Source organism: Lontra canadensis, unplaced genomic scaffold (assembly GCF_010015895.1).
Source record: "Lontra canadensis isolate GAN:19392208 unplaced genomic scaffold, GSC_riverotter_1.0 scaffold19, whole genome shotgun sequence".
Lineage (NCBI taxonomy): Eukaryota > Metazoa > Chordata > Mammalia > Carnivora > Mustelidae > Lontra > Lontra canadensis.
The window spans coordinates 20,077,103-20,094,801 of NW_022631013.1; the positions used below are offsets into that span (position 1 = coordinate 20,077,103).

The window sequence follows — 17,699 nt, forward strand, 5'->3', positions numbered from 1 at the left end:
CTGAGGAAAATTTCTGTGGAAGGAAGTAGAGAAATTCCTTTGGCCCTTTGTTTGAAGCACTGGATTGTTACAGAGTAGCTAGCATTCTCTAATTCTTTAATATCTGTAACACAATAAATACACAAAATGTACTGTGCAAACGAGAACCTGGAGGTGTAAAGCTGTGACAATGTACAGAAGCCCTGGGACAAAACGACAAAATTAAAACATAGCTATGAAAAGCCCACAGACTATAGCTTCCTCACAGATGTTTTGCAAGGGCAGATTATTTAGGTAAAACACAGATGACCATTCCCAATCATAGCAGAATAAAAAGAAATGAGCTCAAAGGCAGGAAGAGAGGTGGGTCTGTTAGTGGAGGTTCAGTTCGCTGCCATTCTTTGCATACGATATTAGTTTGTGTCGGGGCTTTAGAACAGCTGATAAAATCTATTCCACCGTGCAATTCTTGAGTCCACCTCCCCTTGGCCCTCAGCAGCGTCAACACGTGGTCTGCCTGAGCTCTCTTCTTTCCTGGGGCACAGAAGGCAAACACGTACCTGACAAACGTGTACTGTTCGTTGTACATCCAAGGCTGAAGTTCCAGGCTGGGGTACTTGCCAAAGGGGGGCACGATCAAGCTGAACACCAGGGCAATGCAGACAAACACAGCTGGCAGGACGATCTACAACCAGGGGAGAGAGGGGGAAAGGAAATGGCAAAGAAAAAACAAAAAACAAGGGCAAATGTCAGAGAAAGGGGCCTGGCCCAAGCCCCTAATAGTCCAGCCAGTCTCCCAGACCAGGCCGCATGCAAGTGAGTGCCACAGGACCCAGAACAAAGCGCCACCAAGGCATTCATGGCAGGTGGGAAGCAGCAGATCCTGAAACCAAAACCTCCTCCCTCCAGGGCATTTCTGGAGGCTGACAGCACAAGCCAGAGGCTGTGGCCACCCAGCAGAGACTTGAAGCTGAAAACTTTACAGAGAAAATGGTGGTCACATGTCAGGGGGACTCAGAACACTGGGTCCTGCCCTCTTCCCTCTGAAGACCCAAGAAAGACCACGATGGGCCATGAGCCCAGCTCAGCTCAGAGAAAGGCCGACAGAACCAGCCCTGCACCAGGAGCCAGAAGACACAAAGCCTGGTTCTGTGTCTGCCACAAATGTATCCACAGGAAGTCACTCCCACTGTGGCCTCAGTAATCTCACTTGTAATCTACAGACCAAGACCAACTGACCCAGTCAGATCCCACGCTCTGAAAGGGAACAGCAACCACTGTCACCATGGAATGGCTTCCAAAAGCGTCATTACCGAAATCCTTCTTTCTGAGAAAACACTATACGACAATTATCTCATTTCGTTATTGTTACAACCCTATCACCAATCAAAAAACAAAGTAATTGATCTCCGAGAGACTAAGTAACTTGCCCAAGGTCACACAGCCAGTAAGTGGCAGAACCAGCATTCAAACCCAGTTCTCTGTGCTCCAAACTCATACTCTCTACATTACCCACATAGTCTGCAGGGAAGAATTTCTGCAGATACTTTCTCTGTACTTCTCGATTTTATACAGCAGGATAATTTTATCCCTACTCACCAAGTGCCTTAGCATGGAAACACCAACACATAGGCAGCAATGTAATGAGTCTGTTCTGTTTGCCTATCTTTTTTCTGACCTGTCTGGCTAGCTTTCTATCAATTTGCAGTTAAACATCAACTTACAGAAAAGTCACGTTTCCAAGAGGTTTATATGTCAAGTGCACCTCTACCATAAAACTCATATACATGTGAACACACACACACACACAGCACTACTTAATGCTAGGCCCATTCTAAGCACTTACTCATTTGAATCCTCATAACAACCCTACGTCATAGGCACATTATCTTCATTTCTAAAGATAAGGACAAGGAGGCACAGAGAAGTAACTTGCCCACAGATGTGTGAGCGACAGGAAGCAGGACTGGGATTGAAAGATGAAAAGTCTGGCTCCAGCATCCACCCCATACCCACGACCCTCTCCTGCCTTCACTGGTCAGGGAGCCTGCAGCCCACCCGTGAAGCCTGAGTTGCTGGCCTGGAGCAGCACTTGTCACCTGAGCAAAGAATCCCTTCCGACTCCGTCTGGCAATCAGCAGCCTCTTCCACAGAAGGGCCACAAACTGCTGCTGTGTGAGCTTCCAGCCCTTCACCTGGTAGGAGCCTTTGCCGTCCATCCCGCTGAGCAGGTCTGTTTCTCTGGATTCTGCAGGAAACCAACACCGAAGGTCACCTATTATCTGAGGCAGTTTTGACATTACCACGCTCCTCCCTCCAGCATCCTCAGCAACCATCTTGGAGGCTTGTGTTTGAAAGCCAAAGTCTCTCAGAAGTCAAGGGCTTTCGTGACAAATCATTGCCCCAGGAAAAGTTAGGACCCCAGATGTCCAACAGTGGCGCTTTCTGCCTTCCGGCTCTTGTGTGAGGAGTGCAGAAAATGAAGGTGCCTTGAGACAACTGAAGAGAAGTGTTCACACATAACTGTTGTATATCAAGTCATTCAGATGAACAACGTCATCCTCGAAAGAATATTCTATGAGACAAGCCATGCATTTGGCTGACAGAATTGAAAACAGACAATGCTGATTTGCCTACCATCTGTTATTTTGGTAAAAGGTGGACACATTCAAATGATCTAAGTACTGACAATGTCTGAAATCACGGGAAACATGAGGGCCACACACTCATAGGAGCAGGACTGGGAGAGCCAAAAAAGTTTCTGTATCTCAAAATTGTATACAATTTTACAAAAATCCTTGTCCTAAACTAATGATTCCTAACTGAGGTGCTTTCACATCTTACCAATATTTGCTTGACTTCTTGCCTCCCTTTCTCCATCTCAGTCAAACACACAGGGACACACTCTACCAGAATATCTAAGTCTTAGGTACAATTAGCTCTAAAAGGTGACTTAGTTCAAATCATTCATCCATTCAAATAATATTTATTTAACAATTTAAACGCCTTATCTAGGCAAGAAACTGGGTCTCCACAGAAAAGATAATAAATGGATTCAGAAGACTGAAGGGCCATCCTTTTATACTTGTCTCAAGTGAAAGATCTCAACTAAATGAAGAAAGTGATGAGGGTGGGATCCTTCAGATCTGATAGTTTGCCCAATGCTGTAAGGAATGCAGCTTTTTTCATCTTCCCACTTCCCTTTGGACCCTGTAGGCATCTATCATCCCATGCTCAAGGCCGTTCGTTAAAAGGAAACATGGGAGTATACTAGACAAGAATTCACTTTCAAACAATGGGACACAAATCTCGCCCAAACAGACCTGGGTCTACATCGGAATCATTAGGATCAACAGCATCATCTTCAGTGAATGGGCGAAGGCAGCTCTGCTTGTCTCCAAAAGCCCTTCTGTTTCGTCTTGCTGGCAAGGTGCCATCTGCAGGCAGAAGGAAAGAATTCCACATTTTATTTTATTTGTAACAAAACAAGGCATCCTCATCTGTCACAAACGTATACACTAAAAGTAAGGAGGGGATAAAACAAGTGAAAGGGAAAGGCACACTACTGGGGAGCTAAGACAGCCTACAGGAGGCACTGCCCAGAGAGCGTACAGTCGCCCCAGAGGCTTACCTGAGGTCTCCGCATCCACCCCGCTCTCTTCAGCCACTTTGAGAAATATCTGAAAAACAGGAGTGAGAACAGTATAAGCACCATGTGATGAGAGCAACCATCACCGCCATGATTACTACATTACTGAGTGGCTTGTTAGCCCCTGAAGACAAAAAGTGAAAGCTGCATTTATCAATAATACTTTGCCAGTCACTTGGGAGTGAAGGCATTTTTCACTGGAGAACACATTCCCAGTTGTGAGAACTATCAATCCAGACAATCATTTTCAAATTAAAGGTAGGACATTAGAACACCAGAGAAGAAATGTGTCCTGAAACTACAGGGAGCATGTTTGGGTTCTTCCAGGTGTATGGCCTCCAGATCTTTGAGTAGGCCAGCATCGTGATAAGTCATCCATGACCAAATGATCAAAAGATGATGGGTTTCCCATTACTAGAAATAGTATGGCAGGGACTCAAACATCATAAGAGAATGTGAACTAGACAATGATTTCTAAACTCTGAACCACAGACCACGGCCCAGAAAGCATGTAATAAAAGCACAGACATTGAGGTCTTACCTCTAGAAATTCTGATCCAAAGACCCTGGCGCTGAGGACTCAGAATTTCTATTGTCAATAATAACCCCACAGATGATTTCTCTTATGGCCAAGCCTGGGGACCAATGGGCCAGACAACTTTTGTATCCTTTCCAGCACTCCAGGTTTATGAAGCTATGACCTCTAAAGGGAGGTGGTACTGCTACACAGTGAAGAGAGCATGGGTTTTGTAGCCCAAACCCTCAATGCTGACCCCTGCTCAGTATCCCCGAGTGCCCACTTTATCATCTTATTATGGGAATAATATTAAGTTACAATGATTTTTATAAGATTTTATTTATTTAAAGAGACAGGGTATGCATAAGCGGGGTGGGGGGATGGGGGTGGGGGTAGACAGAAGGAAAGGGAGAGAGAGAGACTCCCAAGCAGACTCTGAGCTGAACACGGAGCCTGACAAAGTGCTCAATCTCACGACCCTGAGATCATGACCTGAGCCAAAATCAAGAGCCAGATATTTAACCAACCGAGCCACCCAGGAGCCCCTACAATAATTAAAACAAACAACCCCACACACCCAGTTCAGTACCAGGCACACGTGGATTTTCCATAAATGTTGGCTCTTTCCTATGCGTGGCCACAACACAGCCATGTCAGGGAGCCATCCTAATACAGCTCTCCTGCTATCTTCCACCACAACTTTAAAGGGTTAACTGTGGCCAATAATACCCCAAAATCAATGATGTAAGGACTCAAATGACCAGTTCCATGGTAATCCTATTCCTCTGGGGGAAAAGGAGGCTACCTGTCTGGCCTTGGGACTGTGGAACCTGCTCTACTCAAACAGTCAGTCACCAAACTTACTTCTTCCAGAGTGGTCTCCGAGATGCCGTAACTAGAGATGCCCAGGTCTGAGAGCCGGTCATCAATCTCATGGAAGAGTTCCACGAAGGCCCCTTCTTTGGCAGCTTCGTAGGGCAGCACGTAAGTCAATTCATGCCCAATGTCTTCCACTAGCCGGGCTTCAGCCACATGCTTCCTGATGAGGTTGGAGATGGCAGAGACATCTGTAGGGACCAAAGCACAAAGACGGCTCAGCCGGCTCAGAGGCCTCCCACCAAGAGCCAGCCATGCCTCACCTTCTCCCTCTGCCTACTCCTCAGAAGCCAGCTGCCCACACATGATACCCATTTCCGATACTCAAGTCTTTCCACGTGTTCATCTCTGGCCTGAGGGTTCCTGGGGCAAGGACTAGGTCTTACTCACCTCTGTATCACCAAAGGCAGAAACACTATAGGTTCCCAGTACATTGTGGGTGGGTGGGTAGGTGGGTGGGTGGGTGAGAGGAAGGAAGGACCGAAGGGCTGAAGGAAGGAATGGTGGGTGGAAGGAGGGAAGACTTTCAGAGGTTGAAAGTCTTGTGTCTATTGCCTAAAGTCTAAGATTCTTCCATGGAAAACCTGAGTAAAGAAAAATTAAATGATTCTTCGCCCTTCCTAACCTTCTAAAGGAGGCTCCTTCTCTTTATGTCAATAAGGGACTAATCAAACAGTTTGTGGAAGGAGACATCTCCTTGGAAAACGCCAGGTATTAGGACTGGGCACAGATGGACACAGTAAAGGCTTCTGCTCCATGGGTGTTACTGGTGACACTGGTGTCCACAGTAAAGGCTTCTGCTCCATGGGTGTTACTGGTGACACTGGTGTCCTATATATAGCTCCAAAGGGAGACCCAGCAGACTGCTTTCCATCTCCTGGGCTCTCAGTCTCCTGAGCTACTGAGATCCAATCCCTTCCCCAGGGCTTGGCCCTCAGCTCCTCATCCCTGGTCACCAGTGTCCAGCCAGATCTATTCCCCAGGAGATCCTCCACCCCCAGTCATGTCAGCCTCTCGGGGACACTGCCCTGCCAGCTGCCACACCAAGCTCCAGGCTCCCCAGCAAGCATTAAGCCAATCTGCCACCAAGCTGCACCCTCTCCCAACCCCCACTCCAACCCCCAGCCCCAACCCAGCAGCAAACCTTGAGTCAGCGCCACCAGCCTCTGCACCTCTCCTCCTCTGCCTCCACTCTGCCCAGCTCGGGGAAGCTCAGGCACCACCTGAATAAGAAACCCCAGAGTCCTTACCGATGGTCAGCGTGTCACTTTCATGGTCACTGCCCAGGCCAGCATCAGAACTGCTTTGAGAAACACTGTCCTCCTGATGGCAAAGAAGGAGGTGAGAATGGGTCAGGGACCGAGCAAGGTACAGCCACCAGCACCTTCGCCAGGGAGGGCTTCCATGAGGCTCTACCATGTGGCTCCTCCTGGGAGGCAACTGACTGGGCAGCCGTGGCTTCTGAAGCCCCCGTCTGACATGTGTGTGCTGTGTGCACGGGAGGTCAGCACAGAGCTGACCGCTGAGTGCTGTCACCAGCCACTCACTGACCCTCCTAGGCATGGGATTCACCTGCCTAGTTGTCTGGCTCGGGGCCTCTCAAAGCTTGATTTCTGTTGAGCCACCAGGGGACCTTGTTAAAATGCAGATTCTGATTTAGTGAGTCTGAGCTAGGCCTGCGTTTCTGCATTTCTAACAAGCTCCCAAGTAGTCCCAGTGCTGCTGGTCCTCACACTTCGAGTAACCGGTCACTAGTTAAAACGTAAATAAGCAGATAGGAGTTGAAGTTTGGGATGTCAATGTTTTAGGTGCCACTGGTTTCAGCACACAAATGAATCACAGGCATGTACCGTGGAACAGAGGAAAACCTACCTGGTTATTGGGGTTTGGTCCCACCTCTGCTATTTACCTGCTCAGTGACCTACAAGCCTCATTTCCCTAATCTGAGATAATAATCACAATACCTCCCTCCCACTATTGCTCTGCACTTGGAGATGACGGGAGTTAAAAAAAAAAAGTTCATAAGTAATAACATGTGTGATTCAACCTCACTCTGACTGCAGGAACAGATGTGGCCTGAGCTTTCCACAAAGGAAATACAATGTGACTCCAAAGGGACCGCAGTGCAGGGAGACGGTGACCCCCCAAGTGGCAGAGTGGGGTGGATGTGGACAGGCCACTCCCAGCCAAACAAGTCCTGACTCCCTGGGCCCGGCACCAGCCCAGCACCGAAAATACAACTCACCTTTTTCAGGTATGACACAGTGCTACTGCTATTTCTGCAGGAACTGAGGGAGGATTCCACATCCTTCTTGACCAGGGTCAGGTAGTAGCCTGTTCCCAGCTGGTTCTTCAGGAACAGGGAGGAGCCCACACAGCACAGCTTTCCATGGGAAATGATGGCAATCCTGTCCCCCAGGATGTCTGCTTCATCCATGTGGTGCGTGGAGAGAATAATGGTGCGGCCTGCCAGGCACAAACACAAGGATGTGGGACAAGTGAGGCCTATTGGTTCTCAACAACAGAAGCACTGGAACTACAGACAGATCAGCAGGGGCCACTGAGGCACAAGAATCTGGATGCCTGCGTGGCAAAGCCATCCTCACAGAAATCAGAATAGGAACATTCATTTGGGAATTTGCCACATACCAGGCAGGGTGCTGGGTGGCCTGCATACGTTCTTATTTAACTAAATCTTCTGTGAGGCAGGCACTACTGTTATTGTAGGCAAAGAAATGGAGACAAGTTATATGACTTTTCCAAGGTCTCAGGGCCAACGGGAACTGGCTCCAAAGTCCATATTCCTCATCTGCTCATCCACTCTTTCAACAAACATATACAGAGTACCATGCTGGGGACAGAGATAAACAAAGACACAGCCTCTGTTCTCAGTCACCGGTCTAAAAGGGAACACAGCTACAATAGACATTGTAAGCTCTAAGCTAGAGGTAGCTCTGGGGACCATGCCCTTATCCCCATTTCTCTTCTTGCCAGCCCCTAGATAATGAAGGGCATACACGTTAAGTGTCTTATAAATCAGGCTTTCCTTCCACATCCATACCATGGGTGAGCATAGAGCTTTAAAAAAAGAAGTCCCTGGGGCTCAGTGGGTTAAAGCCTCTGCATTCGGTTTGGGTCATGATCTCAGGGTCCTGGGATCGAGCCCCGCATCGGGCTCTCTGCTCAGTAGGTAGCCTGCTTCCTCCCTCTCTCTCTCTCTGCCTGCCTCTCTGCCTACTTGTGATCTCTGTCAAATAAAGAAATTAATTTAAAAAAAAAGAAAAAAGAAAAGAAGTCCCTTATTGTTCTTGAGAAGCAATTCTGCTGCTCTGTCAAGAACAGCCATGAGCCACAGCCACAGGCGTACCTCTCAAGAGCCTCTCCCTCCCTCCCTCGAGATAAACACACATCAGCTACCTTGTCGGTATTTCAGCAGGAGCTCCCATATTCCCCTGCGGGAGTAAGGGTCCACACCGGCTGTGGGTTCATCCAGAATGACAACCTTGGATCCCCCAACGAAGGCCAAAGCCACAGACAGCTTTCTCTTCATTCCGCCTATGAGAGAGAGACATTCCAGGACCAGCCCCAGACAGTGAAAGCAGAGGCATTGAGAGACGAATGGAGGCACCCATCTGGGGAAAAGCCGGGGACACATTTCTGACCTGCTCACCCACCCCTACACTGGAACTCTGAGGCAGCTGTTGCTTTTCCCATGGCGGGGGGGGCAGGGTGTTGGAGGAAGGGGAACTCACCTGACAGTTGACTTGTTTTGCTTTTCAGTTTGCTGGGTGGCAAACCAACATCCAAGGCCATCTGTTCCATCTCTGCTTTCACGTGCTTCTCCGAGAGCCCCTTCAGACGTGCATAGAACCAGATGTGTTCTTCCACAGTCAGCCTGGGGACACAAGGGCAGGTCAGCTCCATACCCCACAGTGTTTCCTGACCCAGAACAGAAGAAAACAGGTGCCCCCTCCCTGACCTTTTCTAACTTTATCAACTTCTGAAAAATAATAGGAAGAATCAAGACAGACCAACGGTAAGCAACCACTGGAACTGCTGAAGACGCCAAAGCTGGCATGTAACTGGTCTGTTCCAGCCTAGTTCCAGCAGGCCTGGCCACCAGACATCAGGCAGTTGCAACGTTTAATCTCAGGCCCTCAAGGGGCTCACCCCACAGCCCCATCGACCAAGTAACTGGGTCAGAATTCACCTGGAGCAGCCCCCTCCAGGAACTCAGAATGTGCAAGAAGGGAGGTCCCTGTGGAGAGCATGAACCTGAGTTGTTCAATTTAGGTAAGAGCAAACGGGGACCCAGAAGGGGAGAAGTCCTTGCCCAAGGTCACAGAGCCCAGGTCTTTCTCAGCTCCACCACGAGGGCTCCCTGAGGGGCCCTGAATTGCAGACAGGCCAAACTGAAAGGAAGCAATGTCTTCAGCAGGAAATGCTGGGCCAGAGTGTAGTGGGAGAAGGGACCGGCTAATTGGCCCCTAAAGGGTCAGTAATGGAAAGCACCATTTCCCAAGGGCTCACCCACCAGCTGGACTGATGGGACATCTCTCACCCGACATTCACCTCCTGCTTCTCCTAAAACAGAAGGACAACCAGGTCTCACCGTGCAGGGCGGTGAGACCCACCATCCTCACAGAAGGTAGAATGCTTAAGTCCCTCTCCGCCCATGACTCATGACAGACACTTGCAGGTAGGGTCTGCTTCTCAGTGCGCACTGGTACTCACATGTCAAACAGCACGTTATGCTGGGGGCAGACCCCCAGGTTCTGCCGGATGCTGCTCATCTCAGAGCGAATGTCTTTCCCCAGGATGTAGGCAGTGCCCGAGGTGGGAGGGAACAGCCCAGTCAGGATTGACCTGAGTGCAAAAGTTTAAGAGGCAAGAGTCAGTGTTATCCCCATTCCCCTGGAAATGCTCCATGCCGGGGCGCAGAGCCTGGGCACCTACAGCAGAGGCATCAATCCCCCTACACGTACCCCCATTCCTTCCTAACAGACCCAAACTGACCCCTACAAAGCAAACAAGTCTTTGCTTTAGTGGATAACCAGGAGAAGTCCTATGTGTTGGAAAGGGCATTATCAGGACAAGTGTTTTTTAACGACTCCACCTTGCAACAGAAAGTACAGTTTGAAATATACATTTTGTAAGTCTAAAATCATGTCCATGAAAAATGGACAGAAAAAGTTATTGAGTGATAAAAATAGTGTTTTGTGTTAGGCAGTGGGATTTCTGTGTACCTTTTAAAAATTACCTGCAATGTTCATATATTGACTTTGCATTATCATCAACAACAACAAAAAAAAACAGGAAAAGATATGCCCTTGGCAATAGTTGAGGGACCGCAATGAAAGTCACTGAGGCTAACTCTGGTGTTTATGTGCTCCCTCGTGAAGCTGCCCGTCATAAGGTCTTTATAGGTCTCTAATGGTCCCAGAAAAGGCAGTACATGGCCAGCTGTTACTCACACCTCCTTAGCGACAGAGCTCCTGGAAATCACTACTTCCCTCCAACATATCAAATCTTCCCATATTCTTGCTTCATAATTCTAATAAAACCAGCTCAAAAGGAGACCATTTCTGTCACAGCCTTAGGGTTCCAGAAACAGGGCAAAATTCTGAGAACCAAACGGGAAAGGTCACCAAGAGGGCTCCCAGGCTGTTTTCAGGCCGAGAAAATATCTAGCCAAAACCGGCAGTGAGGAAAGCACTCTTGTGATGAGATAATATCTCACATTCCTCAACTCCTCCCCTCAGCGCTGCTGCCCTTGCCCCAGTGACCAATGCAGTGCCCTTGCATCCTGATTTCTAAATGCACTCTGGAAACTACCCACAGCGGACTCTGACAGTCACACCCTCCTCTTACATGGTGGTGGTCTTCCCAGCTCCATTGTGGCCCAGGAAGGAGGTGATCTGGCCCTCATAGAAATTCAAAGCCAGGCCATCAACAGCCACCTTCATGCCATCCCGGTAAACCTTCATCAGGTTCTGAATGGACACGCCCAGCTTCAGGTGTGTGGGTTCCTCCTCCATGCAGACTGTCAGAAGACAGAAGACAGGATGGGAATGAACCCACGGCAAATACTGAAGAGCACGGCACAAAGACACAGGGGCTCGGCTCATGCTCTCACAACTGTCCTCTCTCCACGGATACTTCTGGTTTCTCAGGCAAACGTTTATTTAGGGCCTATTTGGGCAGGAGTGTTGGAGATGGGAATTCACTGACAAAGGCACATTCACAGTCTATAAAGACTCGACAAGCAATTAAAACACAGGAAGCTAAAAGCGGTTTAAAAAACAAATCTAAAGATGCCGTAGAGCTGTGGAATACCCAGCCCACGGAACACGACTCAGCAGGGAAAAGGAGTGAACTGTTAATACACATCACAGCCTGGACGGATCTCAAGGGAATGATGCTGAATGACAAAAAGCCGAACTCAAAATGTCCCATAGTATATGGTTCCATTTACATCACATTCTGGAAATACCATGTGGAGAAAGGAGTAGTGGCTGACAGGTCTCAGGAACTGGGGAAGAAGTTGGGGGGATGGCTTGCAAGGGGCAGAATGAGGGAGTCTGTCTGGATGGAACAGTTTTGCATCTTGACTGAGCTGATTACATGAATCTCCATGTGGCAAAGTGCACAGAACTAAATGCACACCCATGAATGAGTACATGTAAAACTCTACAGTCTGAAGGAGGTGTCAATGTCATGGTTTCAATACTGCGCTGTAGTTATGCAAGGTATTACCACTGGGGGAAACGAAAATGAAAGGCACAAGGGAAACCCCCCCAATACTATTTTTTGCAACTTCCATGAGTCTATAATTATTTTAAATAGAAAGGCCTTTTGCTTGTTTGTTTTTCAATGTCACACAATCTTGGAGGAGAAACTGTCTGACTACTTAGGAATCTAGAAGGACTACTTCAGGGGTAGGGATACAGAACTAGATCTTGAGGAAGGAGGAGGAAAGCAGGCAAGTCAGAGAAAGGGTTCTCCTGTGAGAGGACAGAGTACATACAAAGGCATGGGGACGTGGAAGAACAGGACATGTTCTAGGAGACTGAATCCAAAGGCTGGTGTTAAGAGGAGTTTGGGTAAGGGGCGCCTGGGTGGCTCAGTGGGTTAAGGCCTCTGCCTTCGGCTCAGGTCATGAGGCCAGGGTCCTGGGATTGAGCCCCGCCATCGGGCTCTCTGCTCAGCAGGGAGCTTGCTTCCCTTCCTCTCTCTCTGCCTGCCTCTCTGCCTACTTGTGATCTCTACCAAATAAATAAATAAAATCTTAAAAAAAAAAAAAAGAGGAGATTGAGTAGGAAGAGCAGGAAAGGTGGGACAGTGGGCAAGGGCCAGTTGTAGTTGTCTAGAATGCCTAAGAACAGCAGACTTTTCCACTGGCAACTTGGGGAAGGCACAGAAGAGATCAGCAGAAAGGGACTCATTAACTACTTAGGAAGCCACACTAGCACAAAGATAGCTTTTCTGCAAGAACCAGAGCAAAGAGCCCAAAAGACAGTTTGCTAAACTGTGGGCACCCCCACCTACAATCAGGAGCCAGGAGAGGATTAGGGCCCTGAGTAATGAAGGGTGAGAACATCAAGAAGCACAGGCTGAGCTCTGAAAGCCACTTGGTGTCAGCCTACGCAGGCTCATATATCTATCACTGTGACGAGGCAGGCAGCGAGGTTATGGTTCTACAGTTTTGTCTTTACCTCCTCTTCCTAGATGTTAATTTATCATGAACAGTGTGTTCATGGGGGTGGGGGTGTGAATGTATAGATATCAGGGCCTCTTTCCTAGAAGCCAAGGAAACAAAGGCAATGTCCCTCAAGGACCCAGAGAGCGACTCCCCCATAAGTCGACAATAGCACTGAACATGAATGTCATGGGAGAATTTGGAAAGATGCACTGTATGTGATTTCTTTGCTCCTAGAGTGGTTTCAGACTCTCTAAAGGGCAAAAGCCATCCTTTGTTCCTGACAGTGGGGGCAACAGCACTTAGGCTAAGGGGAGGGCAGGTTTGGTAGCACTTACTTTCTGATACCCCCTTCTGGCTGGAACCAGGGTGGCTCTTCTCATCACTTTCCTCACCGAACCAGTAGGATTTGGTGCAAGGAAAATACCAGGGCCTGGGGATTCCATACTGGCCTGCAAGCAAAGATAAAAACCAAGATGGAAGCCAAGCACAGCAACATCCTAGCATTCCCGAGGTATCCCAGCCAGAACTACTCCCTCCTTGACACAGCCTCTGGCAGTAGCACCCTGGAATGGAGGTGGGGCAGTGGGAGCTCACATCTCCTGAGACCTACTATATGGTCAAACAACCCCACAAGGCAGGTTATCAGCCCCATTTTACAGATGAGGAAACTGAAGGATAAGTAGCCTACTGAGGTCACTCAGCTAGTAAATGAAGGACTCAGAATCTGAACCCAGATCTGTAGGATACAAAACGGCATATCCACTTTAGGAAGCTCATGTAGAGGTAATGAACGTTCCGCATACACTCCCTCAGAGGAAAACCAGGGGAAGCAGAAAAAATTAAACCTCATTCTCATAGAATTTGATCTATCCAAAAATCTATCCACGGCAACTCTTGGTCAAGGAGATTTATTAAGGGAAGAACTAAAATGAATTTTTATGAATGTTAATTTGATTAAATCACAGATAAAGGCTTAAAGCTAACATATCTTACTCTTCACAAGCTATACTCAGGGAATTCTGCTGATGGTTCATCCTAGGGATACAGAATCAGAGAACTGGGCCAGCACTGGAAGGAGGAATCCCCTGGACTAGGTGACCCAGTATGACCCAACTGGGGTCACTTCCAAGCACCAACACTGACCAGCTATGTGTCCATAGGCCAGTTAGCTTGAGTCCTAGTTCTCTCATTTGCAAAAAAAAGTGGGTCTAAGAGCAACTCCCCTGGTCTACACAACACTTTGCCCAGCACCAGCACAAAGGGCTCAAGAAATGAAGGCTACAGCAGTAGTAAGCATCAGCTGCTTTTCCTTGGTCTGTTTGCTTGCCATGGGGCTAAAGTCATAGTCACTTTCCAGGGAGCTCCAGGCCCTGCAGAAATTCTACCACAGACACGGCAGAGCTCGGCAGCCAGGAATTACATTTCCCCAGCTGATAGCTAAAGGTATGTGGAAGCTCCATATACCTGGAAAGACAGCCTCAATGTACCATGTCATCACTCCATAGAGAAAGGTGTCGAACAGCATCATGGAGACTGAAGTGGTGAGGTTGAAGCCATCTTCCTCCATGGGGCTCTCAAACAGGTTGTCCCACTGTACCCCAATGCCCTGCTCCTCGAAAAGGGCAAAGTACTCACAGCCAAACCCAAAAGCCACAGGAGACAGCAGGCTCTGTGAGAAAGAGGCAAAAGTCACTTATCCATCTCTTCATCTCTTGTTTCCTAACACTTCTAATATAAATTCCACCTAGAGAAATTTGAATTTGCAAAGTGGATCAATTACAAGATATGGAAGGATTCACCTATAGATCCCTTGAGGGGAGTGGGCTCACCAGCAGCATATAAAAGGATTCTATTTATAACCCCTCATTATGCACACACATTTCAGAAATGCATGCACGGGAGAGCGTAAAACTTTTAGAATTTTATGCTTCCAAAGATGCCCCAAAGACTCAAAAATCCTCTACAGCCCCGCACACAGACACACACGGACACGGACACACACTCTCATTTTCTGCTCTCAGCTTGGACTGCAAGAGGGAGGTGAGCCACCAGGGGTGGCTGTATGCAGCTACTTCCCAGGGATGGTTCTCACCACGAAGATCTTGAGTGTGAAGCCCACATAGTCTTGCCAGGCCACACACAGCACATAGGGCAGGTACAGGATAAAGTAGATGATGCCCCCACAGGCAGCCGCCAGGTTGGCTCTGGAGAATAGTGTGCTGATCAGGAAGCACTGCAGGATGGTCACCACGGCGAACACAGATAGGAAGACAAACACCACGCTGGGGTCACTGTAGGGCAGCAGGTTCCCTAACTGGGAAGGAAGAGACCTATTAAATGCACTGCCTCAATAAGCGAGCATGTCCTCGCATGATCTGTGGGAAAAAGGGTTTATTCATACTCCTCTGAGAGGTATTAGGGAGGAGCAGTGCTGCTCACTGTTCTGACCAGGAAACTGAAGATTAAGTATACTTCCCTCTCTTTGACAACATTTATTTTTACATGATACCTCCTTAAATCATTGTAAGGAAAGATTAGCATATAAACCTATTAATATATGGGTGGCACAGAACAGCACTGCCCAGGGACCCCTGCAGAGGGAACGTGTTACCTGGTTGCCACAGCAGACACACTCTAGATGTCAACTTCTCTGGGTCTGTTACAGCCATAGAAAGCTGCCCGGCCCTGGGGCTCATGATTCCCATGACTGATTGAGGGGCCCTGGGGCTCATGATTCCAATGACTGATTGAGGGGCCCAAGGTCTGGGATGTCAGGGTGGGAGGCCTTGGGCCTGGATAGCACAGCTCAACAAGGGACAATTCCAGTAAGCTGTATATGCCCCCATGGGCCCGTGGAATTGGCACTATCCTGCTTCACAACTCCTTCTCCTGCTCAATCTTGTACTTTCCCCATCCCTTCCATAGATGTTGATCCCTAATAAGTACCCCTGCACCAAACTCTCTCAGCCTCTGCTTCCAGAAAAACCTAATCTGCAATAATACATATCCCTCTGATTAGTGTTTTTAAGAGTTCTGGCAGAATCACCAACCAATACATCTGAGGAGATGAACAACTCTCAGATGCTGCATGAACCACTGCCTGGCAGACGTCATGGCACAGGTAAGTGGGTACCTATGTCAGAAGCAAGAGCCCTGGTTCCAGCCCTGCTCAACGGCCAACCAGCTGAGTTGACCCTGGGCAAGTCACTCTCACTCTCCCCAGATACAGAAGGAGGAAACTGTAGATGACATGTCTGACCCCTTCCTTTCCAAATAATCTTTGCTTTTCTCCTCACAGCCTGTAAGTCCCTGGGCAGCAGGGAGCCAGTGTGGCAGCCTTACTTTCAGGATGACCACCAACAGGGCGGCGCTCACGAGCAGAGGAATGAGGCTGCTGATGAACCAGCTGAACCAGAGGATGCCATTGTCCAGGCCCATGATGCGCATGGTCTCCTTCAGCCGCGCCTCCTTCTCGTACACGATGCCCTTGATGATCACAGCCACCGAGTAGATCCAGGCCAGCGTCATGAACAGGGGCATGGACCGGCTCATCACCCGCAGGAAGCTGGAGGCCCCAGGGAAGGACGGCGGGAGAATTACAGGGAGTGAGATTCAGGCTCAGAGCCCCGGGCCCCCCAGCCGTGCGTGCGAGAGGAAGCCCTGAGACACAGTGAACAAGGGGCAGGCTCGCTGGAATCCCAAATGTACAGGTTATCAAATGCATCATGAGGAGCACAACGTAGTGTTAACAGTTAGACGAACGACATGCTGCTGACTCAAGTTTCTCTGGGGCCTGCTTCAGTCACTAGATGACTGTGAGGTGTGGGTTATTTTAAAGATTAAAACAAAGACTGAAAAACCAACTCCTTCTCTCACAGGAGTTCGACATCTCCAAGGTCATGTCCCGATTGCCCTGCACAACTTTTATCACAGATAACCCAGAAACGGACTCCAGGTAGCTCTGGTCAGTCATAATTCAGATTCCAAACTAGAACAGGAAAGGCAGTGCCGTGAAGTAAAAGGGACACAGAACTTGGACCCTGGAACTCCAGGCCCAACTCCCAGCTTTGCTACTTAGGCACTTAGCAGCTATGTGACAACAGGCAGAGGTACTTAATGCCACTAAGCTCCCCTCCTATCCTCATCTGAAGGCATCCTTTCTAGAGTGAATCTTGGCTGAGGGAGATCTTTGGAAAACTCTGGCTAATCTTTCTGATGGTGAAAGACAAGATCATTCAGGGTGACTTGGAAAAGCTAGAGTGAGCCACACAAGGAAATAGCCGCTCAGTGCAAAGCAGAGAACAAACAGAAGAGGAACCCCACTCCTCCTACACTCTGATCTCTACGCACGCACACCACAACAAAGACTGAGAGACTTTCCAGAGTTTGGAAGAGACATTACAGATCCTGGATGCCTACAACTACACCTCTAGCCGTGCTCTCTCCCAAGAAATCACTAGGGGGCGGGCGCCTGGGTGGCTCAGTCCGCTCAGCATCTGACTTTTGATTTCAGCTCAGGTCATGATCTCAGGGTCATGGGATCAAGCCCCACACCCCAGTGGAGCCTACTTAAGATTCTCTCTCTCTCCCTCTGCCCCTCCCTTCCCCCTCCCCGCTCTCATTCTCTTAAAAAAAAAAAAAAAATCATTAGATTCAAAGGCACAGTTCCCACAAGATCTTGGCAGCTCAGTGACTTAGCCTTGGAAGATTATCTAAAGTCCAAGATAAAAAGTCTTGTTCAGTTTTATTTGGATTGTTTCAAAATGCCGTTTACCACTTATAAAGAGTAAGTGCACAAATGGATCCGCAGGCAGCTTTTATAGGTCTAGACCACTGTTTCTGAGTCTGGGGGACATACAAACACGTGTATGTGCTTGCACGCGTTTGTCACAACACATCTGAAGTTTGCAGACTGAGCAATAACTGACCAAAAGGGCAGCGTATGTGAAAAAGAGAAGCGCTGGTAACTACAGATG

General features: G+C 48.5%; 1 protein-coding gene across 3 annotated transcripts in view; it reads right to left on the reverse strand.

The window, feature by feature from the left end:
* ABCA1 (ATP binding cassette subfamily A member 1) overlaps positions 1-17,699 on the reverse strand; it is a 125,352-nt gene that overhangs the window by 25,895 nt on the left and 81,758 nt on the right. For 2 of the 3 annotated variants that reach the window (XM_032860758.1, XM_032860759.1), the window contains exons 15-29: positions 16,066-16,288; positions 14,816-15,037; positions 14,188-14,392; positions 13,059-13,172; positions 10,893-11,064; positions 9,756-9,887; positions 8,774-8,916; positions 8,439-8,576; positions 7,267-7,487; positions 6,166-6,244; positions 5,010-5,212; positions 3,611-3,659; positions 3,303-3,416; positions 2,079-2,227; positions 540-664 (exon numbers count right to left, since the gene is read on the reverse strand). In XM_032860758.1, the coding sequence (XP_032716649.1) occupies positions 540-664; positions 2,079-2,227; positions 3,303-3,416; positions 3,611-3,659; positions 5,010-5,212; positions 6,166-6,244; positions 7,267-7,487; positions 8,439-8,576; positions 8,774-8,916; positions 9,756-9,887; positions 10,893-11,064; positions 13,059-13,172; positions 14,188-14,392; positions 14,816-15,037; positions 16,066-16,288 (2,289 nt within the window). Of the gene's footprint in view, positions 1-539; positions 665-2,078; positions 2,228-3,302; positions 3,417-3,610; positions 3,660-5,009; positions 5,213-6,165; positions 6,245-6,271; positions 6,345-7,266; positions 7,488-8,438; positions 8,577-8,773; positions 8,917-9,755; positions 9,888-10,892; positions 11,065-13,058; positions 13,173-14,187; positions 14,393-14,815; positions 15,038-16,065; positions 16,289-17,699 lie in introns of all 3 variants that reach the window. The other variant, XM_032860760.1, reaches the window with a different exon arrangement.